This window comes from Caretta caretta, chromosome 2 (assembly GCF_965140235.1).
Source record: "Caretta caretta isolate rCarCar2 chromosome 2, rCarCar1.hap1, whole genome shotgun sequence".
In the NCBI taxonomy this organism is placed as follows: domain Eukaryota; kingdom Metazoa; phylum Chordata; order Testudines; family Cheloniidae; genus Caretta; species Caretta caretta.
This window is the reverse complement of record NC_134207.1, coordinates 180,351,695-180,378,028: the sequence shown is the minus strand read 5'-3', so window position 1 is coordinate 180,378,028 and position 26,334 is coordinate 180,351,695. Positions and strand designations below refer to the sequence as shown.

General features: G+C 39.7%; 1 protein-coding gene across 3 annotated transcripts in view; it reads right to left on the bottom strand.

The window, feature by feature from the left end:
* The window catches only part of AOAH (acyloxyacyl hydrolase), a 117,382-nt gene that overhangs the window by 35,656 nt on the left and 55,392 nt on the right, over positions 1 to 26,334 (bottom strand). For all 3 annotated transcript variants that reach the window (XM_048839204.2, XM_048839205.2, XM_075125621.1), the window contains exons 9-14: positions 26,075 to 26,145; positions 23,907 to 23,955; positions 22,977 to 23,025; positions 21,666 to 21,760; positions 9,787 to 9,878; positions 6,180 to 6,262 (exon numbers count right to left, since the gene is read on the bottom strand). In XM_048839204.2, coding sequence (XP_048695161.2) covers positions 6,180 to 6,262; positions 9,787 to 9,878; positions 21,666 to 21,760; positions 22,977 to 23,025; positions 23,907 to 23,955; positions 26,075 to 26,145 — 439 coding nt within the window. The remainder of the gene's footprint in view (positions 1 to 6,179; positions 6,263 to 9,786; positions 9,879 to 21,665; positions 21,761 to 22,976; positions 23,026 to 23,906; positions 23,956 to 26,074; positions 26,146 to 26,334) is intronic.

Below are 26,334 nucleotides of genomic sequence, written 5' to 3'. Positions count from 1 at the left end.
AGGCCAGTCCTTGCCTACAGACAGCTCCCCAACCTGAAGCAAATACTCACCAGCAACCACATACCACACAACAGAACCATTAACCCAGGAACCTATCCTTGCAATAAAACCCGTTGCCAACTGTGCCCACATATCTATTCAGGGGACACCATCACAGGGCCTAATAACATCAGCCACGTTATCAGAGGCTCGTTCACCTGCACATCCACCAATGTGATATATGCCATCATTTGCCAGCAATGCCCCTCTGCCATGTACATTGGTCAAACTGGACAGTCTCTATGCAAAAGAATAAATGGACACAAATCAGAGGTCAAGAATTATAACATTCATAAACTAGTCGGAGAACACTTCAATCTCTCTGGTCACACGATTACAGACATGAAAGTTGCGATATTACAACAGAAAAACTTCAAAACCAGACTCCAGCGAGAGACTGTTGAATTGGAATTCATTTGCAAATTGGATACAATTAACTTAGGCTTGAATAGAGACTGGGAGTGGCTAAGTCATTATGCAAGATAACCTATTTCCCCTTGTTTTTTCCTACCTACTCCCCACCCCCCTTCCTCAGATGTTCTTGTTAAACCCTGGATTTGTGCTGGAAATGGCCCACCTTGATTATCATACACATTGTAAGGAGAGTGATCACTTTAGATAAGCTATTACCAGCAGGAGAGTGGGGTGGGGGGAGAGAAAACCTTTTGTAGTGATAATCACCCATTTTTTCATGGTTTGTATGTATAAGAACATCTTCTGTATTTTCCACAGTATGCATCCGACGAAGTGAGCTGTAGCTCACGAAAGCTTGTGCTCAAATAAATTGGTTAGTCTCTAAGGTGCCACAAGTACTCCTTTTCTTTTTGTGAATACAGACTAACACGGCTGTTGCTCTGAAACCTACACCACGATTATGTTTTTAACTGCTAAGTATTACCTGTTCATATAGGGCCTGATTCAAAATCCACTGAAATCAGTGGGAGTGTTTCCATTGATATAAGTGGGCTTTGGATCAGGCCCATTCTGGAAGTTTAATTACATTACTAAACTGCTTTTTATCACCCATTTGATTTCATACTTGATTGATTTATTTTTACAACTCAGATACATTAACTATATTGTATTTACACTACAATCACTCAGTCATGCAATTAATCTTTCAGTTATATGACTTTAGTAGTCATTACTGATAATAAAAACTACAACTATACCATAATTACACTCAATACATTACAAAATGCATGTAAATACACTAGGGCTGTCCATTAATCGCAGTTAACTCATGTGATTAACTCAAAAAATTAATCACAATTAAAAAAATCAATCATGATTAATCGCAGTTTTAATTGCACTGTTAAACAACAGAATACCAATTGAAATGTATTAAATATTTTGGATGTTTTTCTACATTTTCATATATATTGTATTCTATGTTGTAATTGAAATCAAAGTGTATATTTTTTTTTATTATAAATATTTTCATTTTTCAATTCAACTCATATGAGTACTGTAGTGCAATCTCTTTGTCATGAAAGTGCAACTTACAAATGTAGGTTTGTTTTTGTTACATAACTGCACTCAAACAAAACAATGTAAAATTACAAGTCCACTCAGTCCTACTTCTTCTTCAGCCAGTTGCTAAGACAAACAAGTTCCTTTACATTTACAGGAGATAATGCTACCCTCTTCTTATTTACAATGTCACCAGAAAGTGAAAATGGGCATTTGCATGGCACTTTTGTAGCTGGCATTGCAAGGGATTTACATGCCAGATAGGCTAAACATTTGTATGCCCCTTCATGCTTTGGCCACCATTCCAGAGGACATGCTTCTATGCTGATGACACCCATTAAAAATAATGCATTAATTAAATTTGTGACTCAACTCCTTGGGGGAGAATTGTATATCCCCTGCTCTGTTTTACCCGCATTCCGTCATATATTTCATGTTATAGCAGTCTCGGATGATGACCCAGCACATGTTCATTTTAAGAACACTTTCACTGCAGATTTGAAAAATGCAAAGAGAGAACCAATGTGAGATTTCTAAAGATAGCTACAGTACTTGATCCAAGGTTTAAGAATCTGAAGTGCCTTCCAAAATCTGAGAGGGACGAGGTGTGGAGCATGCTTTCAGAAGTCTTAAAAGAGCAACACTCAAATGTGGAAACTACACAACCCAAACCACCAAAAAAGAAAATCAACCTTCTGCTGGTGGCATCTGACTCAGATAATGAAAATGAACATGCGTCAATCTGCACTGCTTTGGATCATTATCAAGCAGAATCCATCATCAGCGTGGATGCATGTCCCCTGGAATGGTGGGTGAAGCATGAAGGGACATATGAATCTTTATTGCATCTGGCACGTAAATATCTTGCAATGCCGGCTACAACAGTGCCATGAGAATGCCTGTTCTCATTTTAGGTGGCATTGTAAACAAGAAGCAGGCAGCATTATCTCCTGCAAATGTAAACAAACTTGTTTGACTGAACGATTGGCTGAACAAGAAGTCGGACTGAGTGAACTTGCAGACTCTAAAATTTTACTGTTTTATTTTTGAATGCAGTTTTTTTTGTACATAATTCTACATTTGTAAATTAAACTTTCATGATAAAGAGATTCCACTGCAGTGCTTGTATTAGGTGAATTGAAAAATACTATTTCTTTTGTTTTGTTTTTACAGTGCAAATACTTGTAATCAAAAATAAATATAAAGTGAGCACTGTACACTGTATTCTGTGTTGTAATTCAAATCAATAGATTTGAAAATGTAAAAAACATCCAAAAATATTTCAATAAATGGTATTCTATTATTAACAGTGCGATTAATCGCAATTAACTTTTTAAATTGCTTGACAGCCCCAATATACACACACAATGATGTCTGCGTGACAGAGAGAGGTGGGTGAATACTGCAAAACAAAATTCTGTAACTATTCGATGATTTTTAAGGGAATCCACTTTGACTGTGTTCATGTCCCTCTCATGTTCATGTTTGTGAATATTATAGTAAAATAAATTCACTAGCAGAAATGTTCACCAAAACAAGCAAATATTGCAGAACATACACAAAAAGTAAATTTCCAATTCATAATTGTGAGTATCTGTACTGGAAACCTGATCCTAAGAATTGCACTAATCCAACCAGGAAACAAAAATATGCCACGTGACCTACCGATCCACTTAAAACAGCTTGAATTTAGGACTTCATCTACTGAATAAGTACGATGAACTGGTTGTGAATAAACTGTGCTCCAAAAATTATTTCCAGAAGTTATTCAACAAATAATTTTGAGGAGCAAATAAATTAGATTTGTAAACTGTTTACAGATCACTTGCAAACTGAAAAAAGAAACGAAATTGCTAGAGAAAATTATTAGTTATGAATTAGTAACCTAGCTCACATATTAAACATGTTGGAAAGCCACTGGTGAGCTATGTGCATCATCCCAAATGAGTGCAGAGAAAGCCTTTATACCATACCATCGTGTATTCTGTATACACCACATATGTTCCAGATAAACTATTTTAGGAGCATTCTGGAGCATTTTTATAGTTTCTAGTGTGACTATTTTTGTATCTCTCCATCTGTAAAGCCAAGTGCCTCAGAGACCATGAGTCCAACCATGCAGGGCTCAGATGGAGCCATAATAATCTTCACAAATAACTTACAAGGGTTTTTCTGTCCCTTAAGGCTGTCACAGATGTAACAGTTGTTATCTCAGACCTCTCCATGGATATAAATGTTTACTAGGTCACCTTGGGAAATTGGGACTCTCCAGTTTACAATGGCACTGAAATCCCATTTCTGGCTTTATAGGCTAGTGGACTTTAGAGGAAGCTGTGACATCATTATGTTTAGGAAAGCTGTTATGGGCCATGCCCTCAGCCTTTCCTGGCTCCCTTTGCACTGTGACCCGGGCTGCTGCTGTGGAACATTTCTCCACTGTACACATAGATGTGGACTGCCTCACTGCAGATGCTTCACAGTTTTTCACCCCCACACAGCAAAACCACAGCACTCACAATGCATTTAAGACCCCACCTATGCAGACGGGGCACAGGATTTTGCCAGCCTGCAGTGATCAGCATTTCTGCATGTTGTAAAATGAACAAACATAGGAAACGAAACCTCAAAACTTTCCTCTAACCCTATCAACACCAAGAAAATAAACTGTCCTTTAAGTACCTAAAACTTTACTTATGCAACAATTCCTCAGCTGAATTTTGATAGACGTGTTTTTAAATGGCTGATTTTTTGTTTTGTTTTTCTCTCTCTGCTTCACTTTTAATCTCCAAAGTCTGAATTTTAAAGGAAAACCCATCAAAGTCAGTAAGTAAAAATATTGATCTCCCATCGACTGAGTCTGGGCCCTCTGAAAGCTCTTACCTGGAGCAGCCCTTCTTTTATTTGTTTTCATAGTGACACTAGGAATATGAAGAAAAGATGACACACAGCTTTCTATGAGGCATATGATAAAAAAAACCCTTGTCTAAGTGTTAGGGGCTTGATTCCACACAGTGCCACATGAGCCCTGGAGATACTAAGCGCTTTCATTTCCCAGTGGCTTCACTGGGAGCTGAGGAAGCTCAGCACATTGCAGGACTGGTCCTATGATAGAGGAAATGGATTTCTGCATTGTGAATTTCTTTGCATCTTCTTTCTTTTCATGTTTCCAGTAGTAGGAAGCATTATTTTAGGCAGATAGGTTTAGTTCTCCCAGATGGGACCACTGTCAGTTCAGTGATCAGTTTTTAGCCTTACCAGTGTTGACAGTGTCCATTTAAATTTTCCTATTTGGGGAAAATATTACACCATAAGAGGAAATACTTTACAATACTCTGTCATGGGGGTGATTAAGAGAAGACACTAAGGGAAGTCATCATGGGACTTTTCTATTGCTTGTAATTTTTGTCCTCCTAAATTTTTCTCTCAGTTTTCTTGAGAGAATTTGCCCTGGCACAATCTCACCTCATTTATACCCTGCAGGTTTCTGCAACAGGAGTGTAAAATATCTATGTGAAATGAAAAGAAAGAGAGATGGGGAGCTCATCAAGATGTATAAAAAAAAAGAAGAGAGGCCAGAGAAAGAGAGGGAAATTGAACATATAGCTGCTATAGACAGGTGATGTTATATGCACAGATTATAAAACCAGAAGGGACTATTGTGATAATCTTGCCTGACAATTTTCATTTCCCCAGGGGACCAAGGGGATTTGAACCTGGGCCCTCTGACCCTGTGAGTGCCAATCCCCTAGGCCACCAGAACACCTTAAATAGCTCTAGTATGTACACACTATACAAAAGTCTGACCTGTACTCTACAACAGCCTTCCGGGAATAAAGAGTTGTATTGCATAGAGAAGATCTAATCTCCCAAACATCCCTGTACAATGGGGCAGGAATACCTCCTAGCACAAACCTGAATGCCAGGATGGGGATGCAACACAATCAGGGATAGGGAGGAAGGCATGTTGCTTCTTTTTAGAGCAGGAATAAGATGCATGAGCCAACCTGCCCTTGAGAAGGCAGGATGACTGTGAACCTAATCATAGGTCACAGCACAATTCAGGAATGATTTATTCCGATCTCCACTGCAGGACCAAATGGTATTCCAACCATGTCAGACACTACCCATTCTGTAACCAGGACTCATAACATGGTGGCTTTCTGTATCACACATGCAGTTTTGATTTTGTATGGCTTTTAATTCTATCACTGATGTAGAATTGCCATGTGAGGTGGGGGAGGAAATATTTTAACTTTCAATCCAGCAACAATTTCTAAAGTTCGTAATTCTGGAGGCACAGAACCTCAGTGCAAACTTCAGTGTTAAGAACGAAACTTTTTTAATTTTAGAAAAAATATTTAGACAGAGAAAAATGAATTCCAGTTTAGAGTTACAGTGAAATGCATCAATTATTAGTCTGGCAGAAGTCATTCATTAGTCATAGAGGAGATGAAAGAGATCAAGCATAAATCAGTTCTTATTCAGAATCAATAGAGAGACTGAACCGAAGAGAAAAAACACTGTGTTAAATAGATCCTGTTCTCTACTTCTCCACAATTCATGCATGCAGTTATGTAGCATTTTTCTGAATGGTGTTCCTGAGCTGTACCCATTAATTCAACATCAAGATCAAACTTTCATCTGTGGAAAAAATTAGGTTATAGTACCATTTTTGGAAATATTCTGGAAGTCTCTGTGATTACAGCGGTTTCTTCTGCGTAAACGTAGATACAGAGAGTCTGTCCAGCCTCTGAAACACATTAACAGAAGGTATTCAACTCATATGCTACAAATGAAACCATGGCTAGCTTTAAAGAGAAGGGCTGTCAGATTACATATTAAAAATAGATTAAAATATACAATATGTTCTCTGAACAGTTTTAGATCTCAATTCTGCATACACTAACTACTGGTGTTAGTATTTACTACCAAGTATAATACTTTTTATCAATAGTAGTCCCACCGAAGTCAATGGGACTACCAAGTGTTTGCAGGATTGAACCATTATTTTGCATTATTTGGCATGTTTTGTTTGCTATGCCATTAAGCACATCCCTCATAGTTTAATTTTGGAATTTTGGCATAATTTAAGCCAATGGAGTACGGTAATTTTGACAAGTTGATAATTAAAATTCTAGGAAGAGATTCAAATTAACATTTTGAGGAAGATTTGTCAGATTTGTCAGCAATTTAGAAAGGCAGGATAAGGCAATCAGCAGGTTAACGAGGGTAAGGGAAAACCAAGTAGCCAGAGGAAGCAGCCCGTAGGTGAGAAAAAGGTAAAACTGCCTTTGCCAGGTTTAAATTGCACTGGCTATTTCTGAGGATTTTCATTTAAACTCTTCTCTGACATAAATGACCAGGAAAGCTTTTCTGTGTGGCACAGTAGGGTCCCAAGCCTGAAACTGCCAAACAAGGCATTAGCATCCTTTAGATTTAATTCTCTGAAGAACAGGGAGACTCAGTGGTTTTGAAAATTCAGAAATCAATTTTAGATTCAAACCTGACATTCCTTTGTTTTTCTGCCTCCTCTTTTTACAGTTAATAATTTTCTATTAAATATAATGATTTAAGTGGAAATCTAGATATCCCCCAAAAGCTCTCTCTAGGCTGACAAGAGCTTTCAAATTGTCCATATTTCTAGTTGTGTTTATATTGATTCTTCTTCAGATAATGGCTTCACCAACCTTTATGCTGGATGTCATTTACCAAAGCAATACTACTGACTGCAAGGATTTTGGCTTCTTGTTATAGTTGTGGAACAGTAAATAAGAGTGAGGAAGTATTGGCAGGACATTCATTTCCTCGTGTTTTAAATCTTGGACCGACTGATTTGAAAGACAGATTGTATTTGATTATTTTTTCCGTTTCCTTTGTACCGCAGAGAAAAATGTAAAAATCTCCTGTAAAGGAGAACAGCTTTAAGGAAAGCTGATAAAAAGATCGCTCTCTAGAACCCTTGTTGATACTTGTTGATCCCTACTGGGGCTGTTGAAGTTGTGTTGGAACTCAGATGTAGAGGAATTTGGGGTAAAGGATGGCAAACACAATGCAGATAAATGTAAAGCCATAACAAGTCTTGAAACCAAGAATGAAAAAACAAAATATTACCTACTTTGAAATGGGATAATGCTGACCATTAACCATGAAAGAGGCTATAGAAGTAACACATTAAATCTCTACAGCCTTCAGCATGAAGTGGAAAGCAAAGCAAAGAGGATGCATTGGTCAAAGAATGCAATATTTAGTTAATCAATATAAATAATAAATGCTTCGTAGAAAACAGCATAATATCCCAGTTTTTTAATTCTGTTTACATAGGATTTTAGCTAGCTTTGCTTCAGTCCTGCTTTTACATATTTCAGATATATATTGGCCCAATTATTTTAAAGTAGATATGTAAATTAAAAACATGGGAGCAAACCATGACACTCAGAATCCAAGTGTATATATGCTAACCCCTAGGGCTACGTCTTTTCTCCAAGTCCCTAGTTTTGTAAATGGACCACTCAGAGCAACAAAAATAACTCTACTCACAGGACTGCAGGCTTGGAACTTGATATTTATTTAATTACACCACAACAAAGTAGTGACAAAAAACCTCACATACTGACTAAACCGGAAATAAGAGGGTGCAGGAGTGGAGCAGGACTCCATCCCATAATAATTTAGACATAATTAACCCTGTCATGACCACTATACTACATGCACCCTGAGCAGCCTCTTTAGGGCAGTGGTTCTCAATCAGGGATACGTGTACCCCTGGGGGATACACAGAGGTCTTCCAGGTCATCTAGATATTTACCTAATTTTACACAGGCTACATAAAAAGCACTAGCAAAGTCAGTACAAACTAAAATTTCATACAGACAATGACTTGTTTATAGTTCTCTATATATGTACATTGAAATGTAAGTACAATATTTATATTCCAATTGATTTATTTTATAATTATATGGGAAAAATGAGAAAGTAAGCCATTTTTCAGTAATAGTGTGCTGTGACACTTGTATTTTTGTCTGATTTTGTAAGCAAGTAGCTTTTAAGTGAAGTGAAACTTGGGGGTACAGAAGTCTGGAAAGGTTGAGAGTCAATGCTCTAGGGCAGTAGTGGGCAACCTGCAACCTGTCAGCTCCCATTGTCTGGGAACGGCGAACCGCGGTCACTGGGAGCTGCGGGCGGCCATGCCTGTGGACAGTCAATGTAAGCAAACTGTCTCACGGCTCGCCTGCAGATTACCCTGATGGGTCGCAGATTGCCCACCACTGCTCTAGGGCATGAAGCATTAGTGGAGCTGCTCTGTGTCCATAACGTTATCCCCTCTGCACTCCATATCACTTAGCCTATTCGAGCGGGTCAAAAAATGGAAAAAATTTCAGGAAAAATGTTGACGATTTGAAGTTGTTTCCATTTCACTGGCATCAAAATGGAGCAATTTTTCATTTGCATTTATTAATTTTTTGTGAAATACTTTTTCTAAAACATTTGCATTTTCCTTCCTTTCTTCCTCTTGTTGCCCCCATTCCTCAACTTTTTGCCATTCAGTGCAATAAAGTGAATGAGGTCAAGGGCTTCTCTCCCCCACATCCCCACTTTTTCATTTTCTCTTTTAGTTCTCTACTTTTCCAAACATCTCCAACTTTGTAAAAGTTACAGAGCGGCAGGGTTAGTGTTTCATTTTCCTTTTTCACTGTAACTTTTTCAAAGGTGAGGACTTGCAAAAGTTGCAGAGTGGAAAAAGGGGAAAAGAAAAATGAAAAAGTGAAACACTTGCTAAAAATGCAGACATCATTCATTCAGTGGCAAAAAAAGGAAATAGGAAGGGGGAAAAGTACAAATCCAAACAAATCCACATTTAAAATTTTTGGAATTAAATTTTGGGGATGGGCAGTATACCAAGAGCTTTATGTTAAAGTTTCTGGTTTTGAAAAAAGGAAAATTTAATCTTTTTTTTTCCCAAATAAATTATGTTGACCATCTCTAGAGACTGCACAGAGGGCAAGCAAAGTTGAAGGAGTAGGTGAGGCAGGTCTGGGAGCCCACACATTAGTGAAAATGTTTGAGAGGAGAGAGAGTGTGGGGGAAAATCTTTGAGACAAGCATGATTTTAGGAAGAGCAGAGGCAGAGCATGCCAGCACTTTTATTTTTCCATTCAAACATTGGATTTTTCTCCCATCATCTTTGCTTGGTTTCTCCTCCCCTGTCTTTCTTTTCTTTTCTTTTTTCTCCATCAAGGCTTGCTGAAACTTGGCTTAGTCCTTCTATGAACTTACCCAATTGTGGAGTTCAGAAATCCAGTGGTCCCTGAGAAATGGGGCCAGTCAAGCTCATTGGTAAGAGCCACTGGGAGATCAGAAAATGATTTCTGAAAGGAAATTTAAAAGCAATTAAGATGGTTTTGCTTTCCCAAATAAAATCCCACCCACAGAATCAAACCAACATTCTCAGTTTGGAGCATCAGCCAATTAGGGATAATACCGTACGTTTATATAGTGGTTACACTTAAAAAGTTGCTACTTATTTCGGAGATATTTCCTATCCCTAACATGGAGAATAAGAGTAGAACCAATAAACGCTTTCAGACTAGTAGAAACATTTTAAATGCATACATTGTAATATCAACTGTGATTCTGAAGGACCCCACAGTGCTTCACAAACTACAGCCTATACAATACTTACAGCACCACTGGAATGGTAGATATCGGCTTGCAGCATTAACTTCTGCACCCATCTCATGGACCCTTTGTCTGTGGGCAAAGGAGCCAATGGCTGCAAGGTTCCTAAGGGCCCATGCTATGGGGGAGATGGGATGCCAGGCATAACTACCTAAGGGATCATGTACCTCAGGGCTGAAGCCTTCTTTTCTCCCTGATCCCTAGGATCTGTGGGAAGGGTAGGGTGCAAACACATGCCGTTTTAGAAACTTCACAAAGTGAATCTGGGTTTCCTGGGCCTCAGTCAATCTCCTCCAGGTTTTACCACAGACATTTTTATTTTTATTTTTTTTATTCACAGAGTTTGGAAGGAATCATCCCCATGGCAAGACAGATGTGACTGGGGATCCCTCTGCTACAGGGGAGAATCCAGGGATGGGGAAGGGAGTCAGGGGAGGGCACATGAATGGAAGGAGAGCGGGGAGCAGGAAGAGCTGCTAGTAAGAACTTTCATGAAAACAGATACAGCCTTTATGTTTTCCTAGCCTCTGCTCTTATTTATCTCTGTAATACGTTTTAGAATACAGTTTCTATGAAAGACACTATGGGGATGAAAGCTCTATTGTACATTCAATAAATGGCACTCTATTCTTTTCCATTTCGATTTGTGAAAGCGTTAAAAAAATCACAAAAAGGAAGAAAAATAGCCTGGAGAAATCACCCCATCTCATCCTTGTGAGAAGACAGAGTAAATGTTCAGCTTTTAGCAATCTGAGGTACACTTTCAGAGACAAATGCACAAGTCCTTTGTGCTCATGCTGAAAAACTGTTGATGAAAAACTGTTTATAAACAAAGGAAGGTCAAAGCATAAAGTAAGGAAACCTACATGCTGCTGTAATGCATTTAATTTATTGACTTCATTTTCTTTTTAAGCAATTGTGTTTTTCTAAAAACCCCCACAACTATACACAACCAGCATGTGGATCATTCTTTCCAGAGGTGAACAATGAACAATAGAAGAGCTAAATGCTGCAATCCTTACAGGTTTTGATTCTTAGAGGCGGGGATGGGGGAAGGGGAGACTGCAAGTCACATCATATTTGACCTACTTACAGTAAATCTGCTTTAGCTACCAAGGTGAAAACAGTTCTGGCTTGATAACCCTTCATCTCACTCTTAAGAAAAACACTGGGGACAATTTTCAAATCTGTCTGCTTCCAATTCTATATTTGTGTGTGCAAGAGGCACTTACTGAAGATGCACAAGTACTCTGCACAAGAGAAGGAGTTTAAGCACACAATTTGGCTGGTCACTTTTGAAATTTTGGCCCAAAATATGTTTATTATAAGAGAGGAAGTGAAAAGTTTAAAATAAAATCAGTAAATATAAAATAATGTTTAAGATCCCTTATCAATTACAGAATACACATGTAAGGCTTAAAAAAGATGATGAAATGTATTTTAAAACAAAAGCATCTAAAGCCACTTCTTTCTTTAGGACCTGCCAACACTTGGGGCGCTGGGAACTGTTGTCAGGGAACAAGTTTTATAGTATGATTTTAAACTGGTTCTCAGGCTAATTTAGGTTAAATATAGTATAGCCAGCACCTAGCCATGTTGAAACTGACTTGGAAACCATGTATTAGCTTAGAACTATGTTCCAACCTAAAACTGTATTCCAGTTTAGCAGAGACCCTGATCCATCAGTCTCTAAGGTGGTTAGTCTCTAAGGTGCCACAAGTACTCCTTTTCTTTTTGATCCATCAAAGTACTTAAGGCCAGACTTTTAAAGATATTTAAGCATGGGAAGATGCAGACTGGTGCCTAGCAGGATTTTCAAAAGTGCCTAGGGCCTATCTGCATCTTTAGGTGCCTAAATGCCTTAAAAAATCTGGCCCTCAAGCTCTACAGGGATGTCATTTAGAAAGCATGTTGTAACCTAAAAAGATAATTCTAGCTTAACCTACCATGCAAACATGTCCCAGTCTAGAAGGGAGCCCTAGCTGAGTTCTACATTAGAATGGTATCCAAGCATGGCCTAGTTTAAACACCATATTCTAGACTATCCTGGTTTGGAAATGATGTTGCACCCTAGGAACCAGTCTTTAGCAGAAAATTATGAGAAGGATGTTCCAACCTAGTTTTGAAACTGTATTCTAGCATCAAATGTTATTCCAGCTAAGTCTAGTTATGAAGCAGTATTCTAGCCTAGGAATCATTTTCTGGCGATGTCTTAGACGAGCATACTAGACTATAGCCTCGCCTGGTTTGGAAATCATGTGCTAGCTTGAAGAGTCACAATTCTACCATATAGGGCAGTCAAAACAATGGGTAATTGTGTGTACAGCTATGAAGCTATGCTGAAATCAAGTGAGCCTGAACCAAAGAACCTTCCCCTCACTGTAGGGGAATATTTTACAAAAGGGAGTTGGGCACCTAATCCTCATCTGAGCCTATGAAAAGTTCCCCCAGCTACAAAACCATTTAACATACTAAACATGATGACTGAGATTTCCAAAGCCACTTAAGGGATTTGGTCTGGGATACACAGTTCCCATTCAATTTAATGGGAATTGCTTCCTTCATTTTAATGGGAACTAGGTGTCCAAGTCCCCATGGCAGCTTTGAAAATCTCAGGCTGTGTTTCTTTTCTAACAGCATAAATAAGTAATTATTAAAACTGCAGACCCTCTTTCTTTACTTCTTTAACATTCCTAATTTGCAACACTGCACGTTTAAAATTAGCAAAATAAAAATCCAATTTCTCAATAAAACAGTATCCTGAGGACCAAAATGTTTGCTAACAGAAAATAGCATGAACTTTGCAGGAGATGAGATTGAAGCTAAAGCATGGATGGTTCTGTACCGAAATATTGAATTTCAGCAATCACAGCGCCTGATCCAGCTCCCATTGAAATGGCCAGATTCCCATTAACTTCAGTGGTGCAGGAGCAAGCCTGTAGTGCACAGTTTTCAGACTATGCTTTCTTCATGAGCTATGCATCTAAAAAGTGAGGAAAATATTTCTTGCTTGAAGGGAGATGAGACATGAATATGAACCAACTATTTCATTTAAAGACCAGAACCACTCTGCTCTTGGGTAAACAGATATTTATTGCATCACAGCTAGATTAAGGATTTATTTTGCTCTTGCTACAGCATGAAATCAAAACCTACTGAGTTCAGGAACATTTATCTAAAATTCAACTTCCTAGAAGAAGTGTCACCAGCATTTCAGAACAGGACGGTATAGAGCCTTTACCTTCAAAAGAATCACCTTTCAAATGAGATTTAGAGGTAATCTCCTATCCTAGACACATTATAATAGGAAAGTGCTACATTTTGTAAGTCAATTCTAAGCAGATGGCCAGAGCAGCCGGAGGGCAATATCCTTTGCTAGACACGAGAGTCTTTTTTTAAACATGAGTTGTTCAGAAAAGCCCTCCACATAAAAAAATCTACAGTATTTTTCCACTTTGGTTAACCCCTATAAAGACATATCTCTGTGCGATAAACTTTGTATTTCAATGTCAAAGAGACAGATCACCCATGCTGAATGTTTCTATGCGGAGGGGAGGGGGGGAATTAATACAGCACAAAATATGCTAGACCCTAGACCCACTGATGGGAGTGAAGCTGAACCTGAGTTGTATCAACCTTCCTTGCCCTGTCAAAGATCTTCCATGTGATCTCTGTATGTTTGAGGCTCTGGTGATTTAAGGGTGGTGTGTCTGGACTGATAATTAGGGCCCTACCAAATTCACAGTCCATTCTGGTCAATTTCACAGTCATAGGATTTAAAAAATTATAAATTTCATGATTTCAGCTATTTCAATCTGAAATTTCATGGTGTTGTAATTGTAGGGGTCCTGACTCGAAAAGGAGTTGTGGGGGGGTCGCAAGGTTATTGTAGGTGGGGATTGCGGTACTGCTACCTCTACTTCTGCACTGTTTCTGGTGGTGGCGCTGCCTTCGGAGCTGGGCAGCTAGAAAGTAGCGGCTCTGCCTTCATGTAGAAGTAAGGATGGCATGGGATGGTACTGCCACCCTTACTTCTGCACTGCTGCTGGCGGGGAGCTGCCTTCAGAGCTGGGTGCCTGGCCAACAGCCGCTGCTCTCCGGCCGCCCAGCTCTGAAGGCAATGCAGAAATAAGGGTAGCGATACCAGGACCCCCTAAAATAACCTTGTGACCCCCTGCAACTCCCTTTTGGGTCAGGCCCCCCAGTTTGAAAAACACTGGTCTCCCCCATGAAATCTGTATAGTAAAGAGTAAAAGCACACAAAAGACCAAATTTCATGGGGGAAAACCAGATTTCATGGTCTGTGATGCGTTTTTCATGGTCGTGAATTTGGTGGGGCCCTACTGATAAGGCACAGAGCCACTCATCTGCTGCAAAACACATGAAGACTTACTCACTAATACTCTCAGCACCAATTCTTGTATATTGTTGCTCCTTGTATTCAAATCCCTCAGAGCAGGCATTTGGTGAGGGGGTTTTAGGTCAATGGACCAAGAGAGAATAGTGGAAGCCTTAATGTTCCGTGACTGTCTCAGGATAGACAGGTTTTACCTGTTGTGACCAGGACCCCAGTGGGGGCCAGCTAGGGTGACCAGACAGCAAGTGTAAAAAATCAGGATGGGGTGGGGGGTAATAGGTGCCTATATAAGAAAAAGCCCCCCAAATCAGGACTGTCCCTATAAAATCGGGACATCTGGGCACCCTAGGGCCAGCTGAGGTTACTCAGTTAAGGTGAACTGCAAAGAATGGGGCAGACAATCCCCCCAAAAGCTGGTGGATATTCCAAGACTTAGATTTACCAAGCCACCATAAAACAGCTTTTTTTATTACCTCACTGGTTGCCCAGAAGCCAACAACACAGTTTCACTGAAGAAAGCCAGCCTCAGGTCTTCATCCAGGTACCCAAGTCAAATATGATGAAGATTTCTGAAAATCTTATTTCATCATATAAAAGAAGAGGTTCTACCAATCCCAAAGGATCGGACCGCATGACCTCCCAGGTTAATGAATATTCCAGATCTTACCCAAATACACGCTACAGCCAATTCTTACTATCTAAACTAAAATTTATTAAGAAAGAAAAGGGAGACAGTATGGTTAAAAGATTAATATACATACAGACATGAGTTCAATTCTTGAGGTTCAGATTCATTGCAGAGATGGTGAGCTTTGTAGCTGCAAAGAGTTCCTTTAGAATTTAGTTCCTAGGTTATAGCCCATTGTCCAATATCATATTCAGGCTGTACCAGTTTAACTGGGATCTCATCTTGTGGCTTAAGCTTCCCCTGATGAAGCTTAAGCAAATCTAAGATATCAGGATCGGGACCCAACTGTCTTTTACACAATTTTCTAGCCTCCACTTGACCACAGAGTCCTGGGTAAACAACAGGCTTTTGATGTAATCTTCTGTTTCCTGAACACCACCAGTAATTAGTTACACAAATTAACATAGGGCAATTTATCCATTTGGCAGTTTATCACAAACTTTAAAGAGACATACAGACAATAACATTATTTCACGCAAGATTAATCTAAATGTTAATATTCCCTTTTGATCTCTGAATTAGTAGCTATAATGACAAACAGGAACTGTTTGTTTACATCAGTGGTTCTCAAAGCCGGTCAGCCGCTTGTTCAGGGAAAGCCCCTGGCGCGCTCGACTGGTTTGTTTACCTGCTGCGTCCGCAGGTTCGGCCGATTGCAGTTCCCACTGGCCACGGTTCGCAGCTCCAAGCCAATGGGGGCTGCGGGAAGGGAGGCCAGCACGTCCCTTGGCCCGCCCCACTTCCCGCGGCCCCCATTGGCCTGGAGCGGCGAACCGTGGCCAGTGGGAGCTGCGTTTGGCTGAACCTGCAGACGCGGCAGGTAAACAAACCAGTCTGGTGCGCCGGGGCTTTCCCTGAACAAGCGGAGGACCAGCTTTGAGAACCACTGGTTTACATGGCTAGCATTTATGATGCACACAATTAGTATCACTTCTAATTTCTAACAATATAGGTTTGCATTTTAAAGTTCTAGCCTATCAACCATGAATGGCCCTAATTACCATTTGCATACCTTTCTAACATGACTTTAAAGGTTGGCTCTAGGTCATCCAGCCTGCAAGCTGCTTAACCTTTTCTGGCCATGGATTATATTTTGTGTAAGATTTGCTGCAATTATATAGCAGTGGTAGCAATAATGCTTTGCATGATTATATTTTAATGAGACAACGTCACACCTGTGGACATTTGGTCATCTGAGGACTGGAGCAGAAGAGGTCATACTCCCATCTGCTTGTAGTTTTCAAACCACTATCCCTTCCTACCACATAATACAGTGAAATCCCTACAGATTTTTTGCCACCTGCACTCAGTTCTGGGAATTTTCCTGTGGAAAGGCATGATATGGGCCAGAGAGTGTAAGTGTCTGTCCTGACTTTCATTTTACTGGGCCAAAATTTTGAACATGGGATGCCTGATTGTAGGTATCTAAAATCCATATTTAGACATCCATGGGATGATTTATCAGAGGCGTGGAGTAACCCGCCGTTTGCATGGAACTTGGTGAGGCTGTGGATGCTCAACACCTCTGAATAAAAAAATCAGATCTCTTCTGTAAGTGCCTAAATATAGATTTATCTAACTAAATTTAATCACCCACATTTGAAAGTCTGGGTCTCATTTATACTGATGATTGCTAAATTATCCAAAATGATAACCTGAGACTTCTTAAGTAAGGAAATTGATCACTTATTCTATAATCCTCCCCTGGTTCAACCTGACTTCCACTGCATGGCAGAGCAGGAACAGCCAGCATAACAAATCACAAAAGACATTCCTCAGAGTCTCTTTACTAAACTCCCAAAGTCTCTCCTGGAAAATTCTTGCCTAATCTAATTCGCTTTCAAACAGCAGTTAATAGTCTCCCGCAGTGTGGTGCTGATGAACTGAAGGGTGCATGGAATTGCTGTAGACTGTAAACTTCACCCTTTAATAAATCTGAAAAGGCAGCATATTCATTTCCTACTCTCCACAAGATTTAAATACTCCAGAAAAAACATTTCCTTTTTGAACTTTCATCTTTGAGTCATTTTGGGAGGCAATGAATGCTGGGAAAAACTGGTCAGTAACTCACTTATCCAAGTATTTATTCACAGGAGGGTTGGAGGAATCAAAGCAAAGTGTATTGTAATAAATTAACAGTAGCTATGTGACATGGGGAGCTAAGTGGTGCAGTAGGTTAATGCACTAATCTTTTCCCCACTGGAGGCCTAAATTCATGTTCTTGCTGTAGCTTCAATTAAGGATGATTTTGGATGTGACTACCCTACTCTCTCTGTGTTCACAACCCAAAACCACATTTGTGATTAGCAATTCCTGCTCTAGAAAGGCTTAGAATTGGAAGAGCAGAGAACTTTTAAGTTAAATTTTAAGCAGGCCAACAAAGCCCAGTAAGTAAAGATGTGCACTACTTGAACTCACTGGCATTGGCTCAAGATAATGCTAATAGCCTTTCCTTTTCCCATGCACCAAAATTCACCCCAATTTAACCACTCATTTATGTTGTCAGAAAAAACTCACATGCAGTGTAGTAAATCTTTTCACAAACGAAGTGGTCAAGTGATAAGAGACGTTGCTCTTTGGCTTTCATCTACACTCTCTGCCTAACCAAAAACTAGTATCTTTAAATGAAAGAAAAATTAACAATTTTCCTGTACAAATTCATATTCAACTAGAATTGTATTTAAACATGTACATGAAGTATATTTAACAATAATATTTAGCACTATATATCTTCAAAGTGCTTAAGAAACAATTAATATTCACAACCCCCTTGCAAGGTAGGAAAATTGTTGTTACCCCCATTTTACAGATGGAAACAGTGAGACACAGAAATTAGATGAGAATAAGAGAATCAGTGTCAGAGACAGGATTAGCCCTCAGGGATTCACTGCTCTCAATCCTGTGCTCAGACCACTAGACTACAATGTTCATTCCCATGATGAACTACAAATCAAATCAAATGTAATTATTGCAACTGTTTGAGCAAAGATGTTTAACTACTTTTAGCACTCCATGCTCCATATAATTCTACATTAATGTTTAACTGTCCTATTTTCACAGGTTGGTAGGAGAGTTTGCGTAGTGCACAGTAAAAAATAATTTGATTCTGTTATCCTGAGTCTCATGGAGCCATTATACCTGTGCAACATGAGGGAAAGTGAGTATAAAATCATACCAAGGCAGAATGGTAGAATTTTACACTCATTTTGCACTGGCATAAATAACTGCATGAGGTGCAGGGCAACAGAGAATCAAGTTCTATGTGTACAAATCAGCATGTTCAAACTTTTAAAAGTTTGATTGGAGAGCCTGGATACTGGTACCAACAAAAGGACACACAAGCCTAAAAACAAGGGATAGCATATGAAGAAGTCATGGTCTAGTGACCGGCTCACACTGCCAGCTAATGGGGCTGCTCCCACGTTTTGTCTGTTGAAGGTCTTAGGTTCTATCCCTACGCATTACGCATGGTGTCTGCGTCTGAGGTTTTATATTTTTACACAAGAATTTCTTTCAAATTCCACCATTCAATGATCACATACGTTCTCCTTTTAAAAAGATAATATGGCAAATGAATATAGTGCTCATGAAAGGTGTCAGCTGGACAAACACAAAGTCTTCTATTTGTCACCACTCTCCTGTTGATGCGCCTTAAACCTGACCGAGAGACACCACTTCTAGAAATAAAAGGACAGCACAATCTCCATGTGCATTCTGTCCTGGAGCTCTCTTATGAGCCTGTCAATGGGGGTTCTGCTGGGGGTTTTTGTCTACCAGGAGCTGCATTGAGAAGATCAGTTCATTTCATATACTGGCCACTGAACAGCTATCAGACAGTAACAACATTCAATCCCAGCCCAGCTGGACTATATTCAAACCACTGATTTAGAAGTGAAAGCTTCTATATCCCGTTATCAACCCCCTGACCCATCTAGTCAGGGGAGGATTTAAGTGTGAATCATTGAGTTGTAAGCCCAGTACTCAGCGAAGGCCAATGCCCAGCCAAAATCAGAAAGCAATACTGGGTCAGACTAGAGCACGACAACAACAGTACGAGGTGCACCTCACAGTGGGTTGCTGCCAGCTGCTGCCTGCTCCCAGGAGACTAACATTAGCACCAGCGGAGGGCATGAGAACAAGAGGCATTCAGCTCCCTAATACAAATCATTCACAGAGGCCACTTTGTGACCCAAGGGAATAGGGGAGGAAGGGAAAGCAGCAGGCAGAGTGCCTCCTAACTAAGAAGAGGTAGGACATGCAGCCATATTAGCAGGTACATATGACGCCACCCACTATGGATGCAGCAGGCCCCTCCCTTCAGACCCTCAAGTCATGACTAGCAAATGAGCGGAGAGACAGGGAATTGTGGGGACACTGGTCGTACCTGGGCAACTGAGGCATGTTACTGAGCTAGGAAGAGTGTAGACTGGCTGGCAACTGTCTGAGAAACGAGGGGAAGGGCACGCCACTGGCATCAGAGAGAGGGAGAGACTGACAGGGATGAAACAGAAGGTACAAGGGAATCCGTTTGATTCTGGTGGGAGCAGACCTGCTTTGCCTGGGCACAAGGCAAGAACCAGTCAGTCCGTGATGGGCTGGACTGGATGGGACTGCACTACTTGAGTAGGAAGAAAGTTAATGAATCTTTCAGGGCTTGGGAAGACTAAGAGGAAGAGCCTGATAGGGATTGCGTCATCCGGGCTGGTAAGAGACAGGGGGGTGGGGGGAATGTCTGTTTCAGGAATGAGGTGGCTGGAACGTCTCTCTAGGAAAGACTGAAATTTTGAGGAAGCCCCACAATTTTAGTGCCTCTGAGGCTCAGCTAGCTTTAATCCACCCCTGCATCCAATCCTCCAACAAGTAGTTTTTTAAATCAGAAGAAGGTATTGGATTAATCTGAACTATGCTAGGGTTAAACCTATGCTAACAAGAAACTGGGTAAGCCTGACACATCTTAAAACAGATGCTGTAAACCAATTTTTGTTGCATTTCGTACAGAAAATAAGAGTATGAAAGGTTATGGGGCCAAGTTTCAACCTAGAGAAATTGTTTCTAGAAAAGTTCTGAAGTCTGAACATCAGTGATTTGTAATAGAAATGCTGACAGTCTAAAACTGTAGCTTGAATGCATCATTTTGTTATTGTATTGTTATTGTCGTCGTCGTCGTCGTCGTCGTCATCACTATTATCACTATATTTATGAGACAAGATTATCTCAATTATCATTACCACTAATTTGTTATGTTCCATCATCAGCTCTGTCATCAATGTCATTCCTATAATCATCTCTCAAACTACGAATGAAGAAAAACAACTGCTAATCTAGAAAATTTAAATCAGTTTGGCTTTGCAGATGAACGATGAAAAATGCATACAATTCTGATAGAAATTTGCATGCCTCCAGTAATGCGGCAATTATTGGGACTGAATATTTTCTTTAAAAATGGCACATTTTCCATGTTCCTCTTCCTCTGGGGCCAGTGTGAGTTTAGCAAGCTACAGAAAAATTCAGTCTCTTTGGCTAACTTGTGTCACTTCTGAGCAATCCCTCTGCTACTGACCCAAGTGCAGTGCCGATATACTCCAGAGGGATTAATATACAGCTCTTCTCAAGTAGAGGGTCAAGTCTGTACAACACAAGGGACCCTGTTCGGGGAAGAATAAAGAGGAGGAATGGGGCATCTTGGAGGATTCCCCTTCACCAACAAGTGGAAATTTTTAAAGTGACTTACTCCCCTTGCCTTTTTATTCCACCTCAGTGAATGGCACTGCAATATCTGCATCCTTAGCATAATTTACATTCAGGCTTTTTTTCCATTTGAAAATCATGAAGCTCATGCTGAGATATGAAGCAAATGAAGAGCCATCATTATGCTACTGATAGAGTACCCTGGACAATCTCTTTCCTTTAAGACTAGTGTAATGAGTCCCACTGACTTCATTGAGTCTGCTTATGTAAATAGTTTGTAATGTAGGAAAGGATTCCAAAACTGGGCCCACTGATAGCAAAACGACATTCTCCTTTTGTTCAAGGCTTGCGTTTATAAAGCCAAACGTCCTGGGTTCTATCTCCCGTGCAATAGTGGAACTTTGGGGCCAAATTCTTTGCTGACCTAACTCCACTCATGTCAAAGAAGTCATGGCAGCAAAGAATTTTCCCCTTTATCGTTATCTTATAAATTTGGTGGGTTTTTGTTTTTTGTTTTTTTTTTAAAGAACCCCTTGGCAGTGTTTTGGCATAGATTGGGATGTTTCCTCTTCCTAAGTCTCTCCAGAATTCATTCCAATGGAGATTTCCTCCAAAAATGTGATGGATTTCCAAAACAAAGGGCATTTTGCACCTGTTCTCTTTTGGCACCCTGTATAATAGGAGAGAAGGCAAATATCAATCCGAGGCTGGCGCTGCTTCAAGGATCAGAACAGAATTCCTTACCAGAGACATCTGTGTTGCTGTCATCCATTCAGGAGGGATGTGAAAATGAGCTCCAGCTGAATCTCCCAACAGAATGATCCCCTTGGACTCTGCATCTAATAAGTACATTTCATTAATAGTTTTAAAATGCCCTTGGCCTCGAATCTCCGTATAAAAACAACAAGATTAAGATAAAAAAGACATGGCACTGGTAGATTCAGTGTGTAAAATGGAAGTAGGGCATTGGCCAGTATTTGTGTTTGAAATGTGTTCATTTCAGATCCTAGAATGGGAGATTTTCACTCCATCTGCACCAAAAGCCTGCCTAAACAGATGTGCCAACAATCTAAGAAAAACAAGTAGGCATGCTGTATGAATAAGAGAGAGAACTTCTTGCTTAATGAGAAAGAATCCCTTAAGATTTTATTCACATTGTTATTTTAACACAGGCTCTGCTGTGAAGCTAACATTCATTTTTTCTACCTATGGAATATTTATTAAAAATACTTAAAATCAAACATTTAGGGAAATCAGAATACTCAGGGAATTGGTAATGACTCATATTAAGAGTAGATCTGTGAGTCAGGGGCTCTCAAGGTAATTTCATTGGAATAATCTGGCTTTTTAATAATTGATGTTACTTAGCACTCGGGTGGTACTTTCCATCTAAAATGACAAAGGGCTTTGCAGAGGAGCTTTTCACCTTTAAGTCACTAATTTAGTGTGAGTCAATGTAGGTTTGAAAGTTGTTATTATGGTTTCTTAATATTAGCATATTATAATACTGGTGTATCTATATCTATCTATCTATCTATGGCCTGAGTTGTTAATGTCAGTCCATTTCCTAGTGAATAGATAGCCATACCAGGAAAAATATCATCACTACAACTGGCACCATTATTGGCATTTCCAACAGAGTGATGGACTGGATGTGCATAGAAACTAAACTGTCCTCTCACTCCTAGAGGGAGTCCCTACAAGTTCAGCTTGAGGCACATTGGCAGGATGAAGAGGTCTCTTCTGCTGCTGCCTTCGCTGTACCTGGTCTATGAATAAAAAAATCAAATTCCAATTCTCTCAGCTGGGTATCTTTCAACTCTAAAGTCACTTTTTAAATCATTTTTCTAAATTTATATTGATATTATAACAGCACATGCCCTTTGAGTTTTCTCCTCACATTAAAGCAAAGAGTGAATTTGCCATTTTTGTCATTATAAAGAAGCTGTGAAATCTGTCATCTTTTCTCTGGATTTACAATGACCATGACTATTTGTATAAAAACATATGTAACATAAATATTGCATTAGCCATGTATTACATTTAATGATTTACCTTTACAGAATTTTTTCTCATACGGAATTCCATCTTTTGGATCTGCACCCTGTTAGAGGAGAAAAGGGAAGAGAAGTCTATTTGATACCTGGAAAGTGACAGCACAAATCAAATAATAAGACTATCATTTGGATTATTGGCTTTTCAGAACTTCACATCATAATAACGTTGTTTTTTAATTCCGTGGATGTTTATTTATGACCTTAACTCTCTTATAACTAAGTTTTTTTGTCTGGGAATTCCCTTTTTTTTAAATAGAGATCATAAGGAAGTTTAAAGTTCTTGCTATGTCACTGGGGTTTGGTTTAAATCCAATGTAAATTAAAATAGCATAATGTTTGAGAGATCGCAAATGTCATGCTGTTTTGATTTACACTGGATTTGATGTCTCTTGCAAATGCAGCACGAATAAAAGTGATATTTTTTCCATATTCGCCAGTAGATAATTTAATTTCCCAATGGTCTCCAGCTAAGCCTGTGGAAGCACTATTATAACTTCCGTGAATTCTCTTTTGGACATTGCACTCACAGACCTTCATAAGGTGCCTCAAACTTTGGCAAAACAACCACCCCCACAACACCTCAAAACAAAACACCAGACTGGGAAACACTTGCATATTTGGGTTTTATTGTTACAAACCTGAAGTATGGTGAGGTTTCCTGTCTAAGGGTCATGTTTCAGAATGTTCTGGATGTCTCTCTACACCCACCCACCCACAGTGGTGTCCTTTATTCACAAGGATATTCTGCAAGTAGACCCAGTGACTTCAGTGGTATTACTTCCGATATCACAATCTGGTATGCAAATGAAAATAGTCTAAACACTTACAGACTAATTGTAAAATAGCGGGATGGATGGATGGAAGGGAAGAAGAAGAGAAAGGAGGCGGAATCAGGAAGAAATTTCAAGATTTAACATCATTTACTTACCCATATACCGTTACAGTTAGAATCTCTTTCCACATCCCAGTTATCTGGGCTAATATAGAATTACAAAAAGAGATATGGCATTAAAAAAATAATAAAATAAGGTTAACGGTAAAATGCTTTGTGCTTTTCAAGGAAACCAGCCTCCTTGGTCCATATTCTATAAGAGCATAATGTCAGACCATGTGCTTCTTGGAGGTCATCAAACAGTCAGCATTTTAAAGGAAATAATTAGAAATTTCAACTTGTATATAAGTTTTTCTTTTCAGAATTTAAGAGAAGTGACATTCCCCCCAAAATACATTGGTGATTTAGAGCCCAATTCTGCAAAGTGCTGAGTAATTCTAACCCAGGGTACGTCTACCATGGAGCTGGAGGGGGCATTTCCAGCTTGGGTAGCGATACCCACAGTACAATGGTAAAAATAGCTGCGTAGCTCCAGCTGCATGGGCACCAAGATCAAAGAACTGAAAGGGACCTCGAGAGGTCTAGTCCAGTCCCCTGCACTCATGACAGGATTACGAAGTATTATCTAGAGCATTCTTAACAGGTGTTTGTCTAACCTGCTCTTAAAAATCTTCAACGATGGCGATTTCACAACCTCTCTAGGCAATTTATTCCAGTGCTTTTAGCTGCCCCAAGTACAATCCCATCTGAAACTGTAGGTACATATTTGGAGTGGCTAGCCCATTCTGATGCCCATGGACACGGTCACTACACTGCTATTTTAGTGTGGCTATCTTGCCCAGAGATATGACAAGTCTACCTGAGCTGAAAATTACCCCTCCAGCTCCAGTGTAGACATAGCACAAGTGTTTGCAGTCTCTACCTACCCTTTTCCCTCCTAGTTCACCACTATTTCAGATCTCATCAAATATCATTGAGGGCTTTGACTTCAGCAAGCTTTGGATCAGGCCCATCATGTAGTACAACTGGCTCATGCTCACTTTACATTGTGGCCCTATCTAAAGTTTCTCCTGTGTTCACTGTGGTTTTAGAAGATTGTTTCTGCTAACACAGTTGTGCTGCTCAGTGTGAGTGGAACATAATTCTGCTAAGCCTGTATTTTTAAACTATTCAGGACTTGGCTACTACAAGGTTTTAAAAATAGTTCTGAACTATGCCCTGTTGATGCTTGGTGGCACAATCATGTGAGCAGAAACCTTTTTTTAAATGATTTTGTAGCATGGGGTAAAGTAAGGGGCAGAGAGGGCCTTTGTCAGAGGCACATAGTTCTCCACTCAGCATGTGCATATAAGTCCCACTGATGCTACTGGGAGTTATTTACCTAATATAGGATAAAATATCACTTACACTGAATTTATGGCAATGTTAGTGAGACTGGAATCTGGCCCTGTATCTAACCAGTCATCTATATGTGGAATTTCCACCCACTTCAGTAGGAGCTGCACATGTGGATAGAGGGTTGTATATGACTCCCAAATACACATGATATTGGACCATTTCTTCTTTCAGTAGGCCGATTTCTGCTTCTGCTTCAGGAGGCCCATTTCAGCGGGAACCCTGCATGTGCATCTGAGGGCAGAACATGGCACAGCGTGTGTATGTGTTTCCTCCTTGCATCAAGGTATTAATATGCCCTACTGTATGTAGTTTCCATTGCTCTTCTGTAATACTTTCTGTACCAGCATATAAGTATATTCAGCTTCTAGGGAATAATGAGTAAATAGGAGCTAGCTTTGAAGATCAAAAAGGGTCAAAAGGGCCTACTCTGCAGTGGTGCAGAGCACCTGCAACCACCAGTGAAGTCTGGGAGGAAGTGATGAGAAGCAGTGTAGCCTACTAGATTAGGACTCAAGAAACTGGGATCTATTCCTGGCTCTGCCACCTACTTGCTATATAACACAGATTAAGATCAGTTCACCTTTCTGTGCTTCTCTTTGCCCTCCCCTCTCATCCTCTGTCTGTCTTTCCTATTTAGACTTAAGCTCTGTGTGTCTGTACAGCACCTACCACCATTATGTCTCATCTTGATTGGGTCATCTAGGCTCTATCAGAATACAAATTAATAGATGATCATGATGATAATAGTAATAAAATAAATAATAAATAATAATAATAATAATAATGCATACACTTTAAAGATTTGACCAAACATTGTAACATATTTATTTTTAACATGAGTATCTAAAAATAATTAACAGAATTACCGTCTACCAGGGTACACTAATGCTTTTCGTTCATTGCAGTCTCTGCCTCTCCAGTGATATCCCCTCAATGTCTAAAAGAGGAGAGGCACAAATAGGATGTTCTTGTTATTCTTTCTTTTTTAATTTCAAATATCTAAAATGACAGTGTAACTCAAGGTGCAGGAATAAAGCCTAGTAAATGGGTTTTATTCCAAATTCCCAACACTAAGCTTTAATACATGACACTGTGCTAATTTTGATGCAGAAATAAGACAAGCTGC